This window comes from Alexandromys fortis, unplaced genomic scaffold (genome assembly GCF_014885135.2).
Source record: "Alexandromys fortis isolate MF-2015 unplaced genomic scaffold, M_Fortis_MF-2015_v1.1 scaffold_13, whole genome shotgun sequence".
Taxonomy (NCBI): domain Eukaryota; kingdom Metazoa; phylum Chordata; class Mammalia; order Rodentia; family Cricetidae; genus Alexandromys; species Alexandromys fortis.
In genome coordinates, this window is record NW_026067908.1 from 11250468 (window position 1) to 11276546 (window position 26079).

General features: G+C 44.7%; 1 protein-coding gene across 3 annotated transcripts in view; it reads right to left on the reverse strand.

The window, feature by feature from the left end:
• Cachd1 (cache domain containing 1) overlaps window positions 1–26079 on the reverse strand; it is a 235074-nt gene that overhangs the window by 103444 nt on the left and 105551 nt on the right. For all 3 annotated transcript variants that reach the window (XM_050136118.1, XM_050136119.1, XM_050136120.1), the window contains exon 3: window positions 9334–9482. In XM_050136118.1, the coding sequence (XP_049992075.1) occupies window positions 9334–9482 (149 nt within the window). The remainder of the gene's footprint in view (window positions 1–9333; window positions 9483–26079) is intronic.

Below are 26079 nucleotides of genomic sequence, written 5' to 3' on the forward strand. Positions count from 1 at the left end.
CCCTGATTGCTCTTTGGGCTGACGAGGGAGGGGGACTTGATTGGGGGAGGGGGAGGGAAAGGGGAGGCGGCAGTGGGGAAGAGACAGAAATCTTTAATAAATAAATAAATAAATAAATAAATAAATAAATAGATAGATAAAAATAAAAAAAATTAGAAGTCTCTTTTAAAATCTTCCTTGGGGTTGGAGAGATGGTTCAGTGGTCAAGAGCACTGGGCAATCTTGGCGAGGACATCATTTTGGTTCCCAGCACCTGGCATGGAAACTCACAACTACCTGGAACTCCAGGTCCAGGGGACCTGACCCGTGCTTCTGGCCTCCACAGGCACCAGGCACATATGTGGTTCACATACATACTTGCAGGCAAAACACACATACACATCAGCTGAAAATAAATCTTACAAAGGCTGTTTAAAAATCTTCCTCCTCATCAAACCCTCTAGGAAGCCTTATTGGCATCATCTCTACACCATGGTTCCATAGTTGGCATTTTATTCTGTTACTTACACTTCCCATTATTGTGTCTCAGGTATTATCCGGTGTTTTAACTATTGTTGGAGGCAGGGGCATGCCACAGTGCACACAAAGAGGTCCAAGGACAATTTTGTGGAGTAAGGTCTTTCCTCCCATCTCACATGGGTTCTGAAACCTAAATTCGGGTAGTCAGGTTTGCCGGCCTGATACCGTTCATCTCTTTGTGATAAACAAATTGGCCCAAATGATGGACAGCTAGTTCATCTCTTCACCAGCGCTGGTCTTCATTTGTCAACTAGTTCTCCTAGGCAAACTGTGGGCCACATTGAAGCCTTTCTTGTCTGAGAACTTAGTGCTTACAGAAAGCAATCTCTCTAGAATCCTGGAATCTCCAGGCCCCAGAGCATCTCCCTTGGTCACGGTTAAGGCTCAAACTTCCACTCACTGCACAGGATTATTCTATGGACACTTACTGGTTTTTCTGGTCTGAAATAGTCATCTCCTAGACCAGTGTACCTCACCCTGTGGGCCGTGTCCCCTTGACAACCCTCTATTTCCAAAAATTTTACAATATGATTCCTAACAGTACCAAAATGACACTTATGAAGTAGCAACAAAAATAATGGTATCATTGGGGTCACCCCAATGATAAAACTGTATTCAAGGGTTGCAGCATTAGGAAGGTTGAGAGCCACTGTCCTAGACCAACCTGCAAAGGTGCCATTCAAGGCCGCGCCTACTTTTTGCACTAAGCCTACTATCAGAGGCCTCTGACTGTGACCTCTCTCTTGAAAGAGCCTTTGTGTTTCCGCACCCACTGGCTACAGTTGGCCTATTCTCAAGCAGTGAGGCTTTTCCCCCACCTTGATCTATCAGAAAGTAGCCATGATAATGCCTTGTGTATTGACTACCTTTGGTACGACATAGGCAAGTTTAGCTAAAAGTGGTTTGGCAATTCTGTCTATTCTCAGGTCTATCGTGCACATAATAAACTTATTAAATAGAGATGGTAGCTGGGATAACCAAGCATCAACTCATGCTTCACCCGAGAGTTTATAACATGGAATGATGTCCAGATAAAAGCAATGTGGTATGAAACGACATGAGACAACTTCCTAACAGCGGTCAGTGACCGCCTAGGAATAGTGGATTGGGAATTATGACATCCGCATTACCACCGGACCTATCATATCTTGGGCCAACGTTTACCGAAGGCCCTCCCCGAACACAAGGTTGAATTTGACAGAGTCCTTGAGGTTGTAGCTTAAAAAGATGAGAGGGTACACAAAGTGCAAACACACCTCGGCACCAAGCATGATCACACTCACACCTCCCTAGAGTTACATCCAGCCAGCTCTGACTCCTCCCTCTCCCAAAAGCCCAGACTACAGGCCCCAGCAGCCATGCCACGGGCAGGTCTTTCCAGTTCCTTGCTTACATAGATGAAATCAGCCTAAGTCTTCCAGTTCTTCACACAGTTAACGAGCAAAATCCTCTCAAGTTTGTCTCAGTCTTTCATTCCCTTTCTCAAAGATCTTAATCCCCCCCATTTAAGTAAGAGCATTTGAGTGTCTGCTCTGGGTCATGCACAGTGGTATGCGACAGAGAAGCATCAGTACCGGTCTTGCCCTCATTGGTGGAGCCTACAGCCCACCGCTCTGGTTGGCGGGCAGTTGTGCCCCTGTGTAATAGAGTGATGATTTCCCTTAGCTGCTTCTGCCGTCACTGGCACCAAATACCAGCCTTCGTCTATACTGCTGGTCACGTGTGGCCATGAGTGGTCTTCATTTCCTTCCTTGCCTGGAAAAGCTACTCCGTATCTCAGTATAGTTAAATCCTTTTTCCACTCAATACCCATAAGAAGGATTTCATTATTTTTATCTGATTTTTCTTCCAAACGAATGAATGGGTGCTTTTAGCTCTGTAATTATTATTTACCTAGGTAATGTTTCAAAAAAAATGAATATAGAATCCAGAACTTACTAATTTGAACAATATGAAAAGCCTCCTATTATGTAAAATGGCTCTAATTAAAGAGCCACCCTTGTCTATAACCCTTGCATTGCAAGAGGGAGGGTAGCAGAGAGAAGAGGATGATACCAGCCCCGTCGGCCCAGAGAAACAGCAAGCTTCTGGCTCACTGAGAGGCTCTGTGTCAAAAAACAAGGAAGAGGGTGACAGAGGAAGGTGTCCTCCTCTGGCCTCCACATGTGTGTGTGTGCTGACAGATACAGCAACACATGCATGGGTAAATCTATCAGAGACGACATAAATATCTTTTAAGAAGCTAAAGGGAAACTAAAGTGATTTGGAGAATCAGAAGTGTCTCTGGAGTATAGATGCGACCTCTCATTTTCCAGAGGAGCAGAGTGAGGACCCTTCCACTTCACACAGAAAGGTAGAGCAGGGGACAGCCAGTCTCACTACTGTGGCACAATCTGGCAAAGCTAAGCTTAATAGGAAAGAACTGTCTTAATAGCTTAAGCTATTTCTTCTGTGGTGAAGGGGAGCAGATTGAGTAAGGGCAGGGGCACAGTCCAGTTCATATACCTAGAGTGTGTGAGGATCTGGGTTCAATCCTGGTATTACAATAAACAAACAAGCAAAAAGGATTGTCTCTAAAATGAAAGAGTTGAGTAAAAGCAAACCCCTGACTTGAAGCTAAGTCTAAGAAGAACAGACATCACGTCTTCTATATCTACTAGAAATGTTTGAAGAACCTACTCTAGGGAAGTCAACTAAGATGAGTCAGAATGCTAATTGTTAAAAGACAATTCTCTAGCACACAGGACAGCAGTGACACTTAGAGTTAAACCCACTGATAGAGAAACTGACACAGCATCTAAGTCATGCCACTTTGTGTAGAAAACTAACTTCCTTCATGCAGAGATGCCATTCCAGGTGGCTCTAAACTTTTGAAAAATAAAATGTCTGTGAGAACACAGTGGCAAGGTATATAAGTAAGAATGGGTACTTGCTGTCAAAATCTGTAGTTTAATAAAAAATTAACATCAATGGTTGCCCATGTTTCCTTTCTCTCAGGGAACCATGGTTGGTTGGATATATCAATGTGGCCAGGCCATGGTATCCAAATATAATGTCAAACACCACTCTGAATCTTCCTATGAAGGACAAACAGCTAAAGAATGGATTCAGAGAAAGGCAGATTGCTTCCTATAACACAAAGCCTCATGGGCTCCAAGATGAAGATCTTCTTAGAAACACTGGCCTCTTTCACCAAAAAGGATCCCCCTACCACACTGCCTACAGACTTCAGCTGCGACTCTTCTTTGGCTTTCCAACCTGCCAGCCCACCCAGTAGGCTTTGGACTTGTACCGGCATCATCATATCTGTCAATTCCAAAGGTAAACCATGATCCCTCCCCCACACCCCCAGCCTACACTCGCATACCCACCCTGTGGATTCTGCTGCTCTGCAGGACCCTGGCAATACAGGGTATTGTAACAGTGGCTGATGCTGAAAACTGTAACCAAGAGCCACAGTTCTTGCATGCGAATCCGAGCTAATTGCTTGGTCTACAACACAAAGCCTCAAGAAGCTGAATGGTATAGTTTGCTTCCTGCCGCCATGGGAGCTCTCATGGATAACTCCTGAGAACACATCACATTAGGCTTAGAAATGGGATGGGTTCCATCGCCTTCTCTGGTGACTCACTGACTGCACCCTCAGTAGATGCCCCAACTTAAAGGGCTCCTGAAAAATAGCGGGGACCCAATTTAAGAGTGCTTCTAAGAGTTTCTTCACTTTTGAGATTGTCTCCCTGGAAGAGCTTGAGGGAATTATCTATTCAGCTAAAGCCACTCAGCTGGGGGACGAGGTGATGTGCCCTGGAAAGAAACTGCTTATTGACTCCCAATAAGCACTGTTTGGCTGATGACGCCAATCCCTACAATGATCAGCCAATTAGCCGACATGAGATGAGGGAGTCCCAATGGCACAGACTCCCCTCATGGAGATATAAAGAAACACACAGGCTAGGCTTAGCTTAGGGTTACTCTCTATTTTTTTTCCTTCTTATAAAATAAAGACACCAAAGGGGGGAAAAAAAAGAATGACAATGGACAATGATCTCTATAAAAGGAATTGGGAACAAAAGAAATTCACTCTGAAATGTGGAAGGTAAAATTATTGATTCGGCTATATAAAAAAGCACAGGAGCAGCAGGGCTTGTCAACAGATAGGTAGTTCTTGACACATAAAATAAAAGCATCTAAGCTCAAGCTATGTCTTAATGAAGTGCAGTTGATGGCTGGATCCCCGAAAGCCTGAGAGAACGAGAAGGGACGCTGAAGTTGGTGTGGAAGGCAATGCACGTGGACAAGACACATTCCTAGGTCAAGCCTATGACGTACCACAGTGCTCTTTAAAAGGGCAGAGTTGAAAACTTAAAGGACAGTGTGGGCCAACCAGGAGCGAAGAGAACAAGTGGCAAGACTCATGCACGGAGAATCTCTAAAGGGAGAATGGCTTTTCATGAAAGCAGGGGCTGCCACGTGGATATCGGGGACTTCCTATGACCAGGTCCTCAGGTTCTTCAGGAAGAAGAGACAACGACCACCCCCCACAAAACCAAACAACCTCGGAATCGTCAAAGTGTGTCTTAGAAAGCTTCATACTGATAATGAATTGAGAAAGATACAGAAGGAGAATCATTTTAAATATCCGTGGGGGTCAAAAAGGGCACCTAAAGGTCAGACATGATGACGGATATGATGTCATGTCCGCAGCTCTTTGTACCTTAGCACTGGGCCAATATGAGGCGTGCAGGGGCTGAAGGTCATGAGCAGAGGACCCTGCTTCTCGAGACTGTTGTTTTTAGCATGGATAAGGGCACAGGTCAGATCCCCAGCCCTGCTAAACCAACACCAACAAAACCAGAAATAAAGGAATCCCTCTACCTGTTACAGCAAGGTAGCCCACTGACAAGGAGCTTGTCTTAGATTAAAGCCTCAACCTGTTTGTTTTTCCAAAGTATCGAATGTTAAGACGTCGGATCATCCCTTCGATAAACACAGACAGAGGGCCTAATCGCTCTGCAAGACCCCAAGAAAAACCATTAACTCCCAGGGCTCCTGAGTGGGAACTGTAAGAGCTGGCTAATCCGAGAGCGGAAGCAACAAACTCAGCGGCAGAATCCATTTTCGGCCACTTTGCAGCTTTCTTCCCATGTGGTCACAATGTCACCTCAGGTGTACCATGCAGGGGACTCTACATAATATTTTCTCCCTCTTACCTTCCTTCTCTAGAGTCTCATTCTTCTCCCCAGGGCTCAGATTGCCTGTGAAGTCACAATCCTCCTGCTTCAGCGGTCCTGCCGCTGAGTTGGTAAGCATGTATTTCATGCTTCCTTTTTAAAGTTTATTAATCATCTGTTACTAGTGTGCGTGGTGTTGTGTATAGGTCTGTGTGTGTGTGTGTGTGTGTGTGTATGTGTGGGGGTGTGTACCACAGCATACATGGCGGTAAATGGAAAACTTCGTGGAGTTGGTTTTCTCCTCCCACCTTTACGTGGGTCCAGGGGTAAGCTTGGGTTATCAGGCTCCATGACAAACACGTGTGCTAGCTGAGTGATCGCACCAGCCTATCACTATACTCCTTACAGCTCCTTTCCAGAACTGACCAGTTCACATTTTTAAAAATATATATGCTAGTAAGTCTTGTGGGGAGGACCCAAACATAGATTGTAAGTCAGTAGAACTGAAAAGTCTGGCCTGAAACAAAAAGTGAAGATATTCCATTGGTTAGAATTATTTATGAAAACGCTGTCCTAATTCTAGATCATCCTTTAAAATATGTGAGCAGAGATCAGGTGGCCAGAGACCCCGACACTGGCATGACCAATAGTTATTGTAGTTTTGAGTCTGAGTTTCGCTAAAAACAAATTAGAAGACAAACAAGATGCTTACAGGGTCCTGATGCTTTAGGAATGGGCACGATTGAGAACAAAGTACAGAATCTTTATCTGGGGTCTCATTGATTATATTTATCATAAAACAACATTAACGAACTTGTATGTGGCTAGTTATAGGCCATGGGCACAAAAAACTTGAAGAGTTTGCTTCTTAGTACTATTTAATTCATAGTCTAGAAGAGCGGTTCTTAACCTTCCTAATGCTGTGACCCTTTAATACAGTTCCTCATGCTGTGGTGACCCCTAACCATAAAACTATATTCATTGCTATTTTGTAACTCTAATTTTGCTACTGTTAATACATATCATTAATATCAATAACTGTAAATATAGTAATATCAATAACCGTTAATATAAATATCTGTTTTCTGATGGTCTTAAGCCACCTCTGCCCAAGGGTTCCAACCAGAGGTTTAAAATCACTGCTCTAGAAAAATCAATCGATTGTAATAATTTTGGGCAATATCTGCTTCTGTCCTTTTGTCTCTGTGCTGGGTACTGAGATCAGAATATTGCCCATGCGAGGCTTCTATTGCTGAGCTATACCCCAATTTCCTTAAGTCCACATTCCCAAAATTTCAATCATTACCAAGCCTATCCTCTTCAAAATTTTGGTCATATTCACTTAATATCTTCACTTAAATTAGTTCAAGCTTTATCTGTTGTGTTTACTTAAACTGTGATATTGTCATAGCAAGGAAAAGAAACCTAGTGTCCTTCACAGAAGGTGACGTTGAAATAAACACTCACAGGTCTATAAAAACGCCCGTGTGGGAGTGGTGCCACAGGTCTGTGACCTCAGCACTTGGAATGTGGAAGCAGGAGGAGCAGAACTTCAAAGCCAGACCTGGCTGCATTGCAGGTTCAAGGCCAGAAGGAGACAGAGGCCCTGCCTTGCCTCCCCATTTCTAAAATACTGCTGAAGTTCAAGCTGAAAGCGTTTCCCCTGCTGCAACCCTGGGAGGTAGGTACCCTCTCTATTATCAGCTCACAGAGAGAGAAGCAGAGGCTCAGGATTTAAAGGACTTTCCAAGATCAACCTGGGAGTCACAGAGTTGACTTAAAACCCAAACACTTTTGCCATGCCTTCCGCTGCCTGGTGGGATTGGGTCTTCCTCCCTTCTGTACCGAGTTCCATTGGGAAAGCCCTGAGATTCAAGATATAGACACCTGGGAAATGGGACACGGGGCAAGAGTGAACGGAGTGTGCCTGACAGGATGCTGCCACAGACAACAGGTCCACGAAAGCCTGTTGTAAGAGAGAGGAACAAGAGCTAAGGCCTCCGACCCTGCTTCCCCCAACAACTCGCTACCATTTCCACCTTGTACCTTTGTTTAAAAACAGGAACCCTTACAATTTTAAAGAACTACTTGTGTCTTGCCAAAGGCTAGGGCATCATCAATCCAAAAATCTCTACACACGCTCTTCTGGAAGGAAACAGAATCTAAGCCAGGTAGACGGAGCACAAGGAAAAGGCGGTCCTTGCTTGGTCCTGCCTGCTGCAAACAGCAGCCGCCAAGATATCAGTTCAATGCTTCACCAGACATCTCTGCTTTAAACTCTGTACATCTTTTGACTACTCAGTTTTATCCCCAGAACTGCCTGGTTGGACACAACGGCATGTCTTGGCTTAGTCATCTACCCTGAATTAGGGTATCACATATCGTCAGAAATTTCCCATCTCCGAGAGAGCATCCATTTATACTAAAGCCATTGATGGACTCTATGTGAATCTTCCTAGAGCAGTGAAGGTTTCTTGAAGCTTTAACTACACAAGAAGCTCCTAGAGAAGAAACTGTATTCTCTGGTTCATTATATTAACTAAAAAGAACATTGGCTTTGTCAGCATCTCAGACCTGAAGCCTCGCTATCATGTTGAAAATGGGCGTCATCGTCCTTATGTGAGAACACTTAGGTAGCCGCCTCCCCAGAGCCTTTGTTTTTTTCCAGACAGGGTTTCTCTGTGCAGCCCTGGCTGTCCTGGAACTCGCTGTCCTGGAACTCGCTGTTGACCATGCTGGCCTCGAACTCAGAGATCTGCCTGCCTTTGCCTCCCAAGTGGTAGGATTAAAGGTGTGCGCCACCACCTCCTGGCACCTTCCCAAGCCTTTCATGCATGCACATGTGTGTGTGTGTGTGTGTGTGTGTGTGTACGTGTGCACAGACACTTTTCACAAACTAGCTTCTACAGCATGGCTGCAGGTCACCATTCCACATGCATGGGTGTCATTCGCTTTTCCAAACTAAAACCTACTGGGAGATTTTTGCAATATCTGTATGTTTCTGTTCTAAGTGGTACTGTACTCTACTAATTTCTCCTCATTTGCCTTCACGAACTCGTCTAATATAATGTGCCCGGTGAGGCTCTTTGCTGTGGGGAATTCCAACATGGCTCTGGGTCACGTTTTTGCCCTGCCTGATGGTCAGCATCTGCCACATAATTCCACAATGTTCTCTACAATTCTTGAAGGTTAAAAGCCCTTTACTCTCCCCTAGCTTCAAATCAGCTAAGACATTAGTGCACAGTTAAAACCAAGGGCCAAGTGCCAGAGGTGTAATGCCTGCAATGAGAAGCAGGAGAGGCGAGGAAGTCTCAACCAGCAAGGTATGGGACCTTAAGTATAGGAAGAAGAGACACAAAGTAACTATGGAAACAGACCTGAGGGAATTATGACTTCTTTGGGAGATAAAAAAGAAGTTTAAAAGAACATTAACTGAAGTTCTCTAGGCAAGCAAGTGTAATGGGAGATTTATGGACAGAAGCCAACAAATTTAAATATACAGATGTTAAAGGGCTTGCATTAAATAACTGGAAAGCTACTATGTCCTTGGCAATAATCAAACATGGGCACTTTGAATACTGCAGTCTAAGCAATCCAGCTCTTAGTCTATCAACGACAGCAGCAGAGAATGCTTAAGTCTTACTCCATCATGGAAGGCGGGATCGTGCAGCAGTCCTGGATGGCGGTCAGTGGGGACGTCAGGTGAGCTGTATACGATGCCTCTACAACTTGCTTGTTCCGATTGACCACATCCAGGTAACGGTTGAACTTCTCACGGATTTTCTTGGCTAGCTGTGGATGACAGTGAGCAAAAATAAATCATCCATCTATTCCACCTTTCCTGATAAACTAATAATCTGCATCCACTAAGTTTTAGATGACGCAAAAACTACACCCAAGTCAACTTTACTTGGTGGGCTGGACAAATGTTGTGAAACACCTGGACATCAATCATGGCAGGAAATTTAGACAGCAACAGAGTATTATTTTCTATCTATGAGAGGAAGCTGTATTTCCAACCTCTTGTGTGTCCAGATTCAGGAATGATGCATAGCCGCAAGCGACCTGCCGGAAAGAGCGGAAATGAGGACTTCAGGCTTTAGTACTGCCAGCGTGACGGAATGCACTGTGGCCAAGAGAGCGAACAAGGATAGGAGAAAAAGAGCGAGAGAGCTTTCCTGATTCTGGAGTCACAGAGATGGGATCAGGAGTGCAGGAAGGAAAGGAAGTGACACTCAGTGCCTTCTATGCAGCCCTTGGGGATGCCATTCACTGTATCCCGTGTGAATACCAATTCTCTAAGGAGGTACAATGTAGATGCTCGCGTAAAACAAAACGTATAATTAGAAGCATGCTTGGCTGTGACCCATTACACCGGTAAGATGGACACATGCTTAACGAATGTGAAGAGAACACGTTATCACGATCTGCTTTCATGTGGGAATAAGGAAAGCAAATTGGTCCGCACAGTGCCTTTCCCTCCGTTGTTCCTATCAAATACCACAGCCTAATTATACATCTCCAAGGAAAACTGTGTTGTTTGTCTTTCCCTTCAATAAAATGTCACCCAAATGAGATGACTGATAGAATTATGGCTAATTGGTTTTGCAGAGCTATTCATTAACAGCACGCCAGAGGGGAACTAATCATGCCCTTTGGGTCACGCTGCTCATACGATCAAGTGTGCCTACAGGCAGGACCGTGGAAGCCATCAGAATATTGCCCTTTGTTTTTAAGACAATATTTTTCTCAGTGAAGTTTGTAAAGTTTTCTAAAAATTATACTGATAAAGCTTGGAAATTTTCTGGACATAGAAAAGAATAAGAAGGCAATTTGAATTCTGGATGGCTGGAAATTCTCACATCCACCTACAATTCTACTCCCTGAGCTTGAATTCTTAGCTGTTCCAAGATGTGGGTTTTCTCTGTGAAGGTCATGGAGACAATACGTACAGTCCATTTAGGTTTCACACCTCAACTTAGACCACTGACTATGTTGTCCCATGTGGCAATGTTTAGAGACAATCTTGGTTGTGAGAACTTGGTAGAAACTGCTATCAAGTAACAGTAGGAGCCAGGAATGCACCCAAACATTCTGCAGTGTGTAGGAGAGTTTCTCATGACCACAAATCATCTAGCCCCTAAATTTACTCCTAAAAATTACCAACATTATTATTATTGTTATTATTTGGGATTTTTTGGCAATGCTGAAGCATGCATGGGCAGCCTGTATATGGTGGTTCTATTGAACTTGTCCATATTGGGCTTCATGGTCTAAGTTGATGAGGATGACTGACCAGGTCTCTTCCTCAAGAGGGCACCAGATTTCATTACAGATGGTTGTGAGCCACCATGTGGTTGCTGGGATTGAACACGTGACTTTTGGAAAAGCAGACAGTGCTCTTAATTACTGAGCCATCTCTCCAGCCCCCCCCCCCCACTTATTTATCTATCAATAAATCATCAGGCTGCCAGGATCAAACTCAGCTGTGTGCTAGTTCAAGGGTTCAGAAGGTTTTCTGGTCTATGGGGACTTGGCAAGAACATCATGGAGGAATATATGCTGGGGAAAGTGTTTCACCTCAGGATACAAAGGAAGCAGACACTGTGTTGTAAGTCAGGACTCTAACACACGCCTAGAAGCAAACACAATCCTAGTGGTGTGTAAAAATCGGGATCTACCACGTCCTCTACTCCAGCGCTGGAATCTGAATGGTCTTATAATGGCTTCCATCCGTAGAACATACACAAAGTGGTGCTACATGACTTTCAAACCCGGGTTACAAAAGATCATATATATGGCTTCTGTCTGCTCAACCCTCATGGTGGCCTCCAGCTACCATTCTCTAAGAAGCCACAGACACAAGGAAAGGCCATGTTATGGGCTTAGTTGTCATCCTAACCAAGGGCTTGAGCATGTCCTGGAGGAATCCTAACTGGGCACAAGTAAAGAAGCCTCTAAAAGGGCTAGAGAGATGGCTCAGTGGTTAGGAGTACTTGCTGTTTTCGTGGAGGACCCAAGTTTAATTCCTAGCATCCACCAAGGGGTCAGACACCTCAGTGAACTCTGAGGGCACTAGGTGTACGCACGGTGCACATACATACATACATACATGTAAGCAGAATACTCACACACGACTAAATCTTGCAAAAGAAGAGGCCTCTAGAAAACTGTAACCCTAGAGGCTATTGTGTTGTCTGTGCAGATATCACAGAACAGAGATGAGCCATCCTTGCAGGGTCTGGTCCAAACTCTTCACTCACACAGTCCATAAGCATAAACACTGTTATAGGTAATTCCCATTTCCCTTCCAATAGTTAAATGAAGCATCTAATAAGCTGAATCCCCATCCTAGGACAAGCATGTTGAAGGCAAGTTACATAAAGCTGCACAAATATAGGTGCCGCATCTGAATGGTCAACATTTGAGCTTGTAGCCTGCAAACCTACTGCAGAGAGATGACGTCATGCGCTCATCAGAAAATTCTAAAAGTTGCGATATGAAGGAATTTGCTATGTGCCAGACATGGGACTCCTACAGTGTAGACACTCCTGTGTCGTGGGACTCTACAGTGTAGACCTTCTTGTCTTCTGTCAATGAGGTTAAGTGGTTCGCATGAAGCCACAGAGCAACAGGAAGATCCACTTATTCTAATTCAAAGCTATCTTGTCCATAAAGCCCGTGTTCCCCTGTTCAGACAAAGCTAAACTAAGGGAGCTTCAGATGTAACCTGAAAGGGTTAAGCATCTTCTGAGCATAAGAAGCCAAGGCTCAGCGCAGAATGGTAGAGCGTCCTTGGCCTGGACTGGCTGCTGAACTCACTGTTAGGGTAGGGCAGTTGGAGTTTCTGGCTGATAAAAGCCCTTGGGGGAGGGTGTCTGCCTTTGGCTGCCTGGTGAGCACTGGCTTCAATCTAGAGCCTGGTACGTGTTACCAGTTAACAGGAGGTACACCCTGCTCCCCGAGCTGCATTCCTCAACAGGGGACACAGCACCTACACATAGGGTTCAGCTATCCAAGACAGTTGCAAGAACTCAACCACATGCTTTTCCTGTCTCCATAGCAGCTTCCCCAGTTTTCCATGTGACACCTTATCTTGTTTCATTATAAAAAAGAAAGAAAACGCCAGCCTTTGCTGAATGCTTTGTCAAGTTTCAGCACTAAGCATTTCTCGTGTATAGTTTAAATTTAATCCTTCAAAGCCCCCTCTAGTTGGGTGAGGAGACTCGTGACTGTAATTCCAGGTTCTCAAGGCTGGGGTTAGGGATCAAGGGCTGTTTGAACCTGTTTTAAGCAGCAAACAAACACAAACACAAAACAAAAAACCCTAGAGGGTACAAAAGCTTTTATTTCCTGGAGGCGGACACTGAAGATCAAGCCACCTTTCCAAGGTCACAGGGTGGTAGGAACCTTCAGAGTCCAAGCTTCCAACTTCTAAGCAGCACTTCTCTTGGCCCTTGACAATGCAACCTCTCCGCTCTACATTTTCTATCTTTTCTTTTTCTAGGTGAGAGGGTCTTACGTAACGCAGACTGGTCTGGAGAACCCTGTGCAGCCGAGGATGCCTTTGAACTTCTGATCCTTCTGTCTCCACCCCCAGAAAGCCGGGCGATGGTACAGGCATGTACCACCACATCTGGTTTACATAGTGTTGGGGAATGGAGCCAGGACTTCCTATATGCTAGGCAAGCAGTCTACCGAGTGAGCAACATGGCCAGCATCCCTGGCTCCCTTTTAAATCCACTTTAACATGAGATTCTTGGCAGGATAGCATACGCCACGCAACCTCTTACTTCACAGCAGAAACTGGGATTTTTAAAAATACAATTTCATTCAGAATTCTTCACAATTCCAATGAAAATATCCACATTAAAGATATTAGAGTTAAATGTATCATAATATAGTCCCCGCAAAAACAAAACCCCACGATCCCTTGCTAACATTACCGGACTATGTTAACTGAGGCATTAAATGGTGTCAGACTAAATTATAATTGTTCTGATAACTCAGGCATCTTTAAATGTTCACTGTTTTATAGCCTGAACAGAGAATACAGGGGACAAACGGTTCCTTTCCCTTAGGGAGGAATTCAGAATTCAGTATTTTGTTCAAGTTATTTTTTTTAAACCTTAACAAACTTTATTATAACACTCTATGGTGTATGAGAAAATAGCGGTTATCCCTTTCTAGCCGGAGAAATGGAGGCAGAGGACAGCTGAGGAGCATGACACGGGCCCTCCATTTCCCCCGCCAAGGAATGTGCTGGTGGCTCACTATGGAAACCTCAGCTAATAATCCATTTTTCCCCTTTCGAAAAGCAATCTCTCTTAGCATGCTAACCAAGCCCAGGTTGCTGGGCAAGCATAACAGAATCTCTCCGAGCAAAGATAGCCCACAGAGAGATTAAAGCCTGAACGTATCTGTTAAACTGAAGGGGGAACGCTCTGCCGCAGACCCTTCCAAGAGGCCACACAGAAACCCGGGGCCGTATCCTGCCACGATCTCGGCGGACGGGCGAAAACAAAGGACATTCTCAACACAAAGCTACAGGTGGACCCACAATCCTCCTCAGCATAATTAAAAACATTTTTCTTTCCACAGCTCGGCTTTCATCTTTTATCCTTCTTTATCCTCTGCCCTCTCTCCCCCTAAGGGGCTTCTGCATGCTGATGAGACAACGGGACTAAAACCATCTTGTCATCTTTTGGGTCAATTCTTTGGCCCGCCAACATCCAGCCATGGGTCAAATGATCAGGAAGGTAGTGTGTGGTCCCCATGGGAACCGACTCTAATTTGTCATTATCTCCAGTGACGACGTTTCATCACAACATCAATGGATTGCCTTCGTGCTGAATCTCCCCTCCCTTAATTTTCGCATAGACACTTGTGTCATTTGCACGCTTCCCCAGAGCTCCTCTCAAAGGGACTTTTTTTTCCTTTTTTTTTTTTAACCTTAGCTTTACACTTCTGAGGATGAAGAGCAGGGGGGGGGGGATGGGCACACAGTTAAAAAAGGTAAAAGAAACCCAACTGCAAAGGCCCAGTACACACTTTATTTATGACTGCTTCCTAAAAGGAAGGGCTGGCTGGAAGGAGTTTTTATGTTAGGGAAAGCTTTATTTAAGACATCTAACAATGAGGCTGACAGGCACGGGCAGGAAGCCTCCCCCGGGGGACTGAAAAATTCGCAGGAAAATTCATATAGAATGTAGAAGAGTTTAACATTTGACATTCAGAAACCTTTGTGCCGTGATAAGAACTGAACAGCTCATACCTCTCTCCTCCAACGCCAGTCTTATCATCCAAGAGAAAACCTTCCATTTTCTTTTCTACCAAGTTTCAGGATTTAGTTGTATAAACAGGTAACCCAGAAATAATGTTAAGTGTAAACCAAGCAGGTATATATCCACTTTCCTGGCACCTGGCCTGGAGCTTCTCCACTAGGTTAGACTGGTTGGCCAACGAGCCCCGGGACCTCTGGTCACCACACCCAGCACTTTTGTGTGGATTCTGGGCATTGACCTTAGGTCCTCACATTACCACTGAGCCATCTTCCCCAGTCCTTTATCTTAACTGTTTGAAGTCGGGTCTTGCTATGGAGTTCTTGATGTCCTATTGCTTTCTGTGTAGCCTAGGCTGGTCTTGAAATTGCTGCAATCTTCCTGCCTCTCTACCAGAATTAAAGACATACACCACCACTTTGGGGTTTAATTACCTCTAAATTGAGAATAATAACATTTGCATTCTGGTGTCAAGATTTAAATTGGATAAGGTCTATAAAGCACTTAACAGTGTCAAACATATCAAAACTACTAAATACAAGTGTTTTACTATTGCTGCTGCTGTTTGTTATTATTGTAATTGTTATTGTTTGGGGGACTTAATGAGTTGTCTCGGGTACTGGAACCTAAAGAACACTCTGCACCTGGGGAAAGGAAAGAGGGAAGCTCAGCTAGGATGGACGTGTTGGCACTGGGCTCCAGCCTCTGCCAGCTGTCAGGGATTCTAAAACACTGTGTACAGAGAGTAGAGCATCACAGTCTTGGACAGCTAAGATTTTTTTTGAGATCCTGCGTTTTTTTTTAATCTAATCATAATTTTACTCTTGCTTATACGTTTCCATGTTTAATGCATTTTATGTGGGTTGTCCCTTTTGTAACAAAGAACATAGGTATTTTCTGTGTCGTTATTACAGTCAAGGAAATCAAGACTCAGGACTGCCCAAGCTGAGGCTGAGTAGGTGGTAGGAAACACACCTAATCTCTGTTCATTTCCCCTTTCTTTTCTCATTTGATTTTTGCTTTTCGAGACAGGGTTTCTCAGTAGTTCTGGAGCCTGTCCTGGCACTAGCTCTTGTAGACTAGGCTGGCCTCAAACTCACAGAGATCCACCTGCCTCTGCCTCCCGAGTGCTGGGATTAAAAGCGTGCACCACCACTGCCCGGCTCTCAATTCCCCTTTCCTAAGAAGAAAAGAAAATGATAAAATCACATAGGCCAGATCATGGAACTTCTGTCTCTACTCGCCCTAGCTCAACTCTGTCCTCCTTGAAGCCTTATTGGGTTCCCTCCTTCCACAGCTGCCGGACTCACCAGCCGCTTCACTCAATGTCCCACTTCGCACTGTTGGGCTTTCATCACCCGAGGATCCCGTTTCCCCAGCAAAATGGTAATGCAACAATAATTAGCGCTAACTGATTGCCTCCTATCAGTTATACAGTTATAGCAAAACACGCTTTTACCTGGGGCCGTTTATCCCTCATAACAGCGTTGTGTCTTCACATCTATTATATGCTATTGTGGCACTGGACTGACTTGCCCGGGGTCATCCAACTAACAAACATAATTCTATCAAATCTATACTCTTTTGTATGGTTGCCTCGTGAATTTTATTCAAGCTCTTAGAAATGGCTTACCAGGGCTAATTAACTATATGCGTTTACCTTCACAAAACTGCCCACACATCAAGCTGAACAGAAAGCTTAAGCCTGGCCGATTTTCCAATCTGACTGTGTTCCAGGAAGCACAGCTACTGCAGACAGAGCCTTGTTATCTTAGCTTTGGCTGATGAAGCAAATGCTGCATACAGTGTCAATCATGGGCCATTTATTTCTGTAGGCTGAGAAATCCGAGACGAAGATGCTGGCGGGGTTCTACTGAGGTCCCTTCCCAGCTTGCCAATGATCACCCTCTTACCAACTCACATGGAGGAAAACCAGCTCTGGTTCTTTTGGCAAAGGCATTAACCTCATCATTTCTCTATACTCACAAGGTCATCTAAACCTACTCACTCCCCAAATAACCTACCTTTTAATGTTATTACAATGGGGGCCAGGTATTCAGGATTTATATGAATAGGAGGGCATAAACATTCAGTCCATGATACCCCAAAGCAGGTGCCTATCCAGAAAGACAGCCAGGTGCTCATTACGCTATTTGAACATCCCTTCTAAAAATGTTTTTTTTTAAAATTTTGAGATAGGATTTCTCTGTGTAACAACCCTGGCTGTCCTGGAACTCTGTAGACCAGGCTGGCCTCGAGCACACAGAGATCCGCCTGCCTCTGCCTCCTGAGTGCTGGCATTAAAGGCGTGCACTATCCACCCCCACACCTCCTTTCTAAAACTCTTAATATTAAAATTTCTTCACCATTTCTCCTACTCTGCTTTCCTGCTGTGGTGCTAAATATACCAGGACCCAAACCAACACAAGGCAGCCATGCTGCTGACTGGCTTGTCCTCGGGCTCACGGTCAGCTACCTTTCTTCCACAGCCCAGGCCCACCAACCCAGAGATGGCATCACCCATAGTGGACTGGGACGTCCTGTGACAATGAACAAGGAAGAAAGAGCCCTACAGACATGCCCGCAGTCCGATCTGATGGAGTCAGTTGAGGCTCCTTCTTCCTACGTATGTCAAGCATGATTAGCTACCAAGCCACTGTAACAGTGTGAAGAGTTAGGATCCACTTAGCAGGCACCAAACGCTGCTGGTAGAGCGGCTGCCAGGTGAGAGTAATGAATTCGGGGTTCTTTCTCTTTGCTAACTTGCAGCACACGATTTCTTGCTCTTCCATGTAATGAAACCACACTAAGGGGCCTCCCAAGATGCCGGGGACGCCTATCCAGACCCCAGCCTCTAGAACAGTGGTCCTCAACCTTCCTCACACTGTGACCCTTTAATACAGTTCCTCATGTTGTGGTGACCCCCCAACCATAAAATTTTTTCCTTGCCACTTCACTACTGTAACTTTGCTACCGTTATGAATCATAATATAAATATCTATGTTTTCCAGTCATCTTAAGTGACCCAAATGGATGGGTCGGTCACCCAAATGGGTCGTGACCCACAGGCTGAAAACCATTGCTCTAGAACCACGGGCCTGCTGTTTATAAATGCATTCAGCCTGTGGCCTCCTCCTACAGCAGCAGAAAATGGACTAAGACACTGAGCAATGACATGGCCAGTCGTTACTACTTTGGGGCTCATGAAATTACCCAATTGAGCAGAGCCTGGCTGGGACGACACAGAGAAAGACAGAGATAGATAAGACAAGGTCGGCCTCCATTTCTCCATTTCCAGAGGTTTGTGTCTGTCGGACGTGTGAGAATAGCCTAACCGGGGGAGAAGCAGAGGAGCTGCTGACAGACGATCTGCAGGTGGACCCGGAAGATTTATGTGTGAGGCTGTCTGGGTTCCAGGGTCACATATGCGGATCTTGGGAGAGGCAGGCCCCTGCACTGGGCTGGATGGAGTACAACGGAAAAACCAGAAGTCAAGCACCGACACGCTGGAGAGCCAGAGGCGTCTGTACCCTGGGAAGAGCTGAGAGTAACGGCTGTTCTCTTTAAGCACAGCACAAGGTTACTTGAGATGGGTTTGGTGTGGGCAGCAGCCTGTGCTAGGCTTCCTAGGAGAGCCACTGCAGCGCACACCCGCGCCTCCTGAGAGCCAAGGTTATCAACCCAGGGAAGGGCTCTCTGGGCTCTTGCCCGGCTGTTCACCTCACTCTACTCTTAACGACCACGTCACAATAGAGGAAGCAGGGAGAAGGACAGGCTTCAGCCCACTCCTCTCTGTAACAGGAGCCCCCGAGCTCCTTTAAATCTGAAGGAAGCAAGCCACTATGCCGTGGAGGTTTACAGCCTGCTTCTTCCCAAGGAAAAAGGCGGTTTTACAAAGGATGGAGAGGCTGAGAAACGGGGAGGAAGAAACCACCACACACACACAAGGATGGTGCAACTTCTGGAATAAGTCTGTAAAGGACATTAAGCATGGAGGAAGGAGGAAAACACTGGTGGCAGAGGAAGGCATGTTTATCCAGCCTTCTCTTCCTCACTAGAAGCACACTTGTTTGGAGCAGGCGCTGTTAAACTCTTTCCCCCTCAAGACTCCTTTCCACCCAAAAATTCCATCATAAAAAGCCATAAAACACAGGTATGCAAACCAAATAGTGACTGACAAAGGATAAAGAAATTTATTTTAAAACTATTTTTTATAGAAATGCAATTTTGGTACAGCTACAATTTTATCATTTATTAAAGATGAAAGCAAACTTGTATACTAGGAAGATGCTTATTTTTACAGAATAAAATGTATATAATTACGTCTTGGCTAAAATCCCCCCGCCCCCAACCAGAGACAGGGTTTGTCTGTGTAGCTTTGGTGCCTGCCCTGGAACTCGCTCTTGTAGACCAGGCTGGCCTCGAACTCACTAAGATCCCTTGCCTCTGCCTCCTGAGTGCTGGGATTAAAGGCGTGCACCACCACCGCCCTGCCGGCTAAATTCTCAATATGCTTAATGTAGAACACCGTCAATGTTTTTCAGCCAACTGCTCTGTTTATTTTATAATCATTAGCTGAGAATGATACTTCATTTAAATACATGTACGTAATTGTAGAAGTGTGTTTAGGAATATTTAGAAATTGCTGGAAATCCTATACTAATTTTGAGAAAATTCAAGCCACAATTTGTGTGTGTGCGCATGCATATGTGTGTGTGTGTGTGTGTGTGTGTGAGAGAGAGAGAGAGAGAGAGAGACAGACAGACAGACAGACAGACAGACAGACATCGGGTGTCCTGTTTTAGTGCTCTCTACCTTATTTCATTGAGACAGGGTCTCTCCCTTAACATCTCATCCCAGCTAGGCTGGAAGCCAGCAGGTTCCCAAGAACATGCTGTCTCCTTCCCACACATGGCCACGCCCAGACTTTTTAAAGTGGGTACTGGAGACCTAAATTCAAATCCTCATGTTTGCACAGCCAGTGCTCTTTTTACCCACTGAGTTCTCTTCCAGTCTGCTGGCAGCAATTTTTAAAATCAAATATTCCGCAACGCACTGCAGAGATAACTATTTCAGTACTTACATACTGAAGAACGAAGGTCAGTAGCAAGATACTAAGTCTCTGTTTTCCATAATGAAACCACAATGTTTCTAAAAGAGCAGACTGGACATACAATAGTCTTGAATTTGGGCATCCACTGGCACCGCATGGCACAGCAACATGTGCCATGCAGAGAATGCCTGTCACATGTTCAGAACCAAGGCTGCACAGAACTGAAACATTTCGGGCAAGCGCTGCCAAAAAAACACCCTGGAATCATTCAGGGTTTGGTTTTGAATCAATGTTTGGTCATTGTGCATTCAGAAACAGCGTAGTGTTGCCAAACTTTTCACAGCCCCAACATTGAGTTGCATGACCTGCAGGTTAAGAAGCTGGGGCTTTGTGAACAAATATATGTGCATAATTACAAACACCAAGTGCAACATAGGCGAATTCTAAGTACGAGAGGGCCACTAAGGGAGCTGGGGGTGGTGGAGAGGTTGAGAGTACTGTGAGAACCTGACATTTCACACCAGCCCAGCCGTTCTCCAGCCAATGCAGCAGCTTCAGTTTTACCAGTCTTGCAGCCTAGGCCAAAGCCCACGTTCTGCGGGGACCGTATAGAAAATGTTTACTGCCTAAAAACGAAGGGTGATAACAACGGTATTTTAAGGTTCCTCCTGGACTTGCAAGCACCCCGATCAAACACTGGTCAGAGCAAATGTGTAAAGGAACAAAAGCCTGCTGCTACTGGACATTTCTTCACCCTCACATTGGCTAACAATCTAAGAAATCCAACTCGTTGGTAGATGGTCTTAAGGTCTCTGAAAATCTTAAGAATCTACATGTTCCCAGTTCACCTCTCCTGACCCCATTTCCCCCAATTCTGGTGGTCAGACAAAAGCCAGTATTCTGGGGGAACTTGTAAAGTCCATTCCTCTCTACCAAAGGAGCCTTTTCCTGATCTCTTATGCCTGCCTGCTTGCCTGCCTGCTTGCCTGCTTGCCTGCTTGCCTGCTTGCCTGCTTGCCTGCCTGCCTGCCTGCCTGCCTGCCTGCCTGCCTTCCTTCCTTCCTTCCTTCCTTCCTTCCTTCCTTCCTTCCTTCCTTCCTTCCTTCCTTCCTTCCTCTTTTGCCCTCTCTTCTGCCCACTTTGTCTTTCCCCAGGTCTCCTCCTCCTCCTCCTCCCTTCTCTCTCTCTCTCTCNACACACACACACACACACACACAGACTCAAGCACCTGTGCACATGTCATGTATATACCACATATACCCAAGGGATGGGGACCTTTTGTGTAGGCTTTATAAGACTAGAAAGATAAGGATTAGAGAAATGAGTCAGTGGTAAAGAGAACTAGCTGCTTTTGCAGAGGATCTGAGTTCAGTTCACTGCACTTACATCAGGTAACTCACAATTGTCTATGAGTCTTGCTCCAGGGTTTCCAGTGCCCTCTTCTCGTCACTGTGAACACTACACTCATAGGCACAAAACTGCACACAGACACAGTTATAAATAAATAAATAAATAAATAAATAAATAAATAAATAAATAAAATTTTGGTAAGACTAGAAAGTTGCAGCCCTCCATCAGGACTTGCAGTCCTCCAGACTGTCCCTGGGAACAACCAGGTCTAACACAAGCCAATTAGTCATCCTGATAGAGGTCAACACAAACTTCCAATGCTTTAGCACAGCCGAAGCTGAATTTGCCCTGTTCAGTATCCAGTGTGACTCGGTAGAAGTGCTCCTCCAACCCCTGACTCTCTCTCTCTCTCTCTCTCTCTCTCTCTCTCTCTCTCTCTCTCTCTCTCTCTCTCTCTCTCTCTCTGCATCCCCTCCCCCCACCCCAGTCTGGTCATGTTTAGCCTACCACATTCTTCCTCTGGACACTTCCAGATGCCTCTGGCTGTCCTCTCACTTTTATCTACAATAAAAACCTCCTTCACCGTGGCACAGAGATGTCATGTCATCCGTTTACACGCTGACCTGCTTCCCCCTATGGAATTGATGCTGTGGTTCTTTAGGGCTTGAGTGATGCTTGGCCTCTAAGAGTAGCTGGGCTCCATTAAGTTAGGATCTGGCCTCTTCTAGTTCCCCTGACACAAAAGATGAGTGAATGCCAGTCCCAGGCCAGCCCAGGCTGTATCTGCATTTAAAGGAGCACTGTCATAGTGGATAATCCTTTTTAAACAAAACAAGTAAAAAAAAAAATTGCTGCAAACGGAGCCTCTTATAAACATCTGATCTCTTCAGTTGCAAAAGACCAGGCTTGACTATTCTTATTACCCAAGTCCTTAGTGTGCTGTGTCCACATTAAAAGTTAGGAACTCTCTCCCACCTGGCTGTACCTTTAAATAATGAAGTCAGTTGGTAATGTGCTTATACCATTCAAGACAGAAAAGATCACTTCCAGGCCTTTGGCTTTTAAAAATATATTTGGAGCGTATGAATATTTTGCCTGGATATAGGTATATCCACCACACGCATATCGCGTGTCCATGGAGGTCAGAAGAAGGCATAGGTTACAGTTGGCTGTGAGCCACGAAGAGGGAGGGAGGAATCTAAGCCAGGTCCTCTGTAAGAGCAGGAAGATGCTTAACTGCTAAGCCTTCTCTTCAGCCCCAGGCGGTTAGCTTTAAGACACCTCAGCAGTAGCAAGCAGCTCCTGAGCGGCAGGGGCCCTTACAGGGCAGGCAGGTATCTACAAGAGCTGATTCAGAGCTTCAAGTTGATTTATTATAATAATTAAGTCAACAACATCCCGCTACACTGCCACTTAAATGAGGTACCAATGTTGACTGTTCCTATAAAGACACGTTAGAATCAACAACAGAAAGAAACCTTCCCCGTGTGGATCCCAAACCAGAAGAGTTAGGACCATTGCCTGAACCACAGACATTTTATTACAGCCTCTCAACTATTCTGTGGGTTTCCTTGGCAAATGCATCTAATATTGCCCTCTGATCCACGCACTTAGGAAAGTCTCATGCCCTGGCTAATGACAGAGAGTGGGTAGGAAACAGAAGACCTGGGTGTATCTACTCTTCGTTGGCATACCCCGAAAGGACACACTGCTCACACCTTAGAGGCCTATGTGGGGTGGGCTGGCGTGATGCTAGTAGATAAGACAGTGTCCCTTTGCAGAAGTATCTTGTGGGCTTTGCAACAGAGCAAAGGAGTAAAGGTCACAAAGGGGACAGTGAAGGCAATGCCCAGAAGAGGTATTTCTATATGATCCCTGGCTGTCCCATCTTCTAATAGTCAAATAAAGCTGTAGATTCTGGTTATGGCCAATTTTATTATACCACACTTTATTTCAGGGGTCCAAAGTTGAAAAACATTAAGCTGGCTTAGTGGTCTCCGGTACTTGCAACAATTAACCCCCTTGCATTACTACCAAAGTGTTTCCTATTGCACCAAGAAATGTTAGGGACAGAAATGGCCCTTGTTTTTAAGTCATTCCCCAAGTTTCAGAGTATGTTCGGATCTGCATTTGTTTATATATTCTTCTGCATAAATGATTTGAGGTTACTCTTGCCTGGGGAAGCAGCATTTGGTAACAGATGGATTAATAATGGTGAGGTTATTTTATTTTTCTAGAAGGGGAGACAGTTTGGGGTGGAGGATGGAGTTAGAATTAGAGGGTGGGGAATTGGAGACTGCTCAACATTCCCTAATTAGTATTTCATCCCTGTGACGTTAGAATTGTGCACAAAATGAGTTTGTTTTCTGTTTTTCTCATGGCAAAAAAAAAAAAACTTTGGACTTTGGAATGAAGACGATGGCTCGATCTATCACTTTCAGTCCAGTGGTTCTCAACATCTGGGTCACAACCCCACAGGGCGCACACATCACATATTTATATTATGATTCATAACAGTAGCAAAATTATGGTTATGGAGCAGTAATGAAATAGTTTTATGGTGTGTGTGGGGGGGGTCACTACAACATGAAGAACTGTATTCAAGAGTCACAGCAGTCAGAAGGTTGAGAACCCCTGCTCTAGCTAAATGGAACTCTGAATGAGGGTGAAGCCAGGGCCCCTGCTCTAGGAGAAGGCACCCACACATGTGTACACAGGGACAGGGCTAGGTCAAAAACTCAAGTCCCGGCCAGAGCTTGGAGGCACACACTGGAGCAGAGCTGAGGCTTAGGCATCTTTTCTCAGCCTAACTCAAAGGCTTCGCTCTCCTCTGTCCTGACTGCAGCCTGTTTCCTGCGTCTGTGCCTGCCTGGAACCACGAGCTCCCAGTACTGCTGGGGCAATCGTACAGCCCTTTCTTCTACTTCCTTGCAGTAAGGACACAAGGAGAGGGAATGGGTGAATGGGAAGTGCACTCATTTGTGTTTCTGCCAAAACAGTATATCATGCAAAATCTAAAACAAAAATTTTAAGATTTTAAATTATACCCGTGGTACTAGCGGTAGTGTTTATAAAGAACGTATTTCCTGGAATTGGGATAGGTGGTATATATGGGTGTAGTGGTAGTGTTTATAAAGAAAGTATTTCCTAGAGTTGGTATAGGTGGTACATATGGGTGTTGCGGGATATTTACACAAACGGTATGAAGATGTGTCGCTCTTTTACCTTGCCTGCCTAAGGCACCTGCTTGGTTTACCAAAGAGCTAAATGGCCAATAGCTAGGCAGAACAGGTTAGAGGGGACTTCTGGGCAGAGATAGAAACTCTAGGAAGAAGAGAGGTGGATTTCACCAAAGAGATGCAGAGGGAGGCAGAGATACATGGTGGAGGAGAGGTTAAAAAAAAATAAACCACATGGCTGAATATAGATTAATATGAATGGACTGATTTAAGTTATAAGAGCTAGTTTTTAATAAGTCTACGCTAAAGGCAAACTTTTGTAATTAGTAAAATGTCTCCGTGTCATTATTTGGGAGCTGGTGCTCCCAAAGAGAAAGTCTGACAACATATGGGAATTGGGAGTATGGCTTAGTTATGAAACTCATGCTTAGCTGGCCTGAATTCCTGGGTCCCATCCCCAGGAACCGTCGTCCAAGAGAATATTCATCACTGTAACATTAATACTATGTATGTAATGAGTATAAATATGATCTACTATATTCAAATGTGTAAATAACATAAATATATTGTATATAATATATACACGCATATAAATGTACATAAATTAAATATATACACATATATGTAAATATATTTACAGGGTGCTTTTTTTCATGTCCCAGGAGAAACATAAAAGGAATGAATGCCCGCAAGCATGAGTCAGTATAAACAGGCTTATCAGAGCTTAGCTCAACAGCAGACACACACACTGGCTAATGTACAATGTGTACCCTCGAAGTCAACTGATCTAAATTTAGGACAGGAATTTAACCTTTCGCACATGCATCCGAACATATTTTAACTTCCAAATATATACAAGGTTACAGGAAGTGGGCTTCAAATACACTTTCCTTTATACATCAACAGATTGCTGGTCGCTCTTACTTCACAATCGCCAGGTCTTACACGCGACATGGGCAGCCGACTCTTCCTTCCTCTCCTGAGAGGCTAGAAGAGCTGCAGCCCCAAGTGATCTTGATTATTGCCAAGCTGAAGATAGGGAAGCCCTCCGGGAGTGCTGAGCAATATCTACAGACTGCCTCATCCTCAAAGGAAGCTCCTAACAAAAGCCATGCTAACCATAGCTAAGCACCCAGAATGCAAAGCAGTCTCCACCTCCTAGCAGGAGACAGAGAGAAGCCTACTTCCATTGTCCTTTAATCCTGCCTCTGAGGCCAACAGCTGTAGGCTTTCACTCACCCGATTAGTTAAAAGTTCTTATTTAGAAGATATTTATTTTAAAACAAAATGAAACCCCAACAGCCCAATAGAAATTCCACAATGACAGAAATTATAACCAACTGTCCTAAGGTTATGTTAATAATGGAATAATGATGGATTGTTAAGAAAGGCAAAAGAGCCATCAAGAACTTCCTTCGGTTTTATATCTTGTTTACGTTCCTGCAGAACAACCCATTAGTAATATCGGCTTCTTCTTAAGGGCCCAGTCCATCCTCGTGATTTATGAGAGTGAAAAGCCTGTGGCT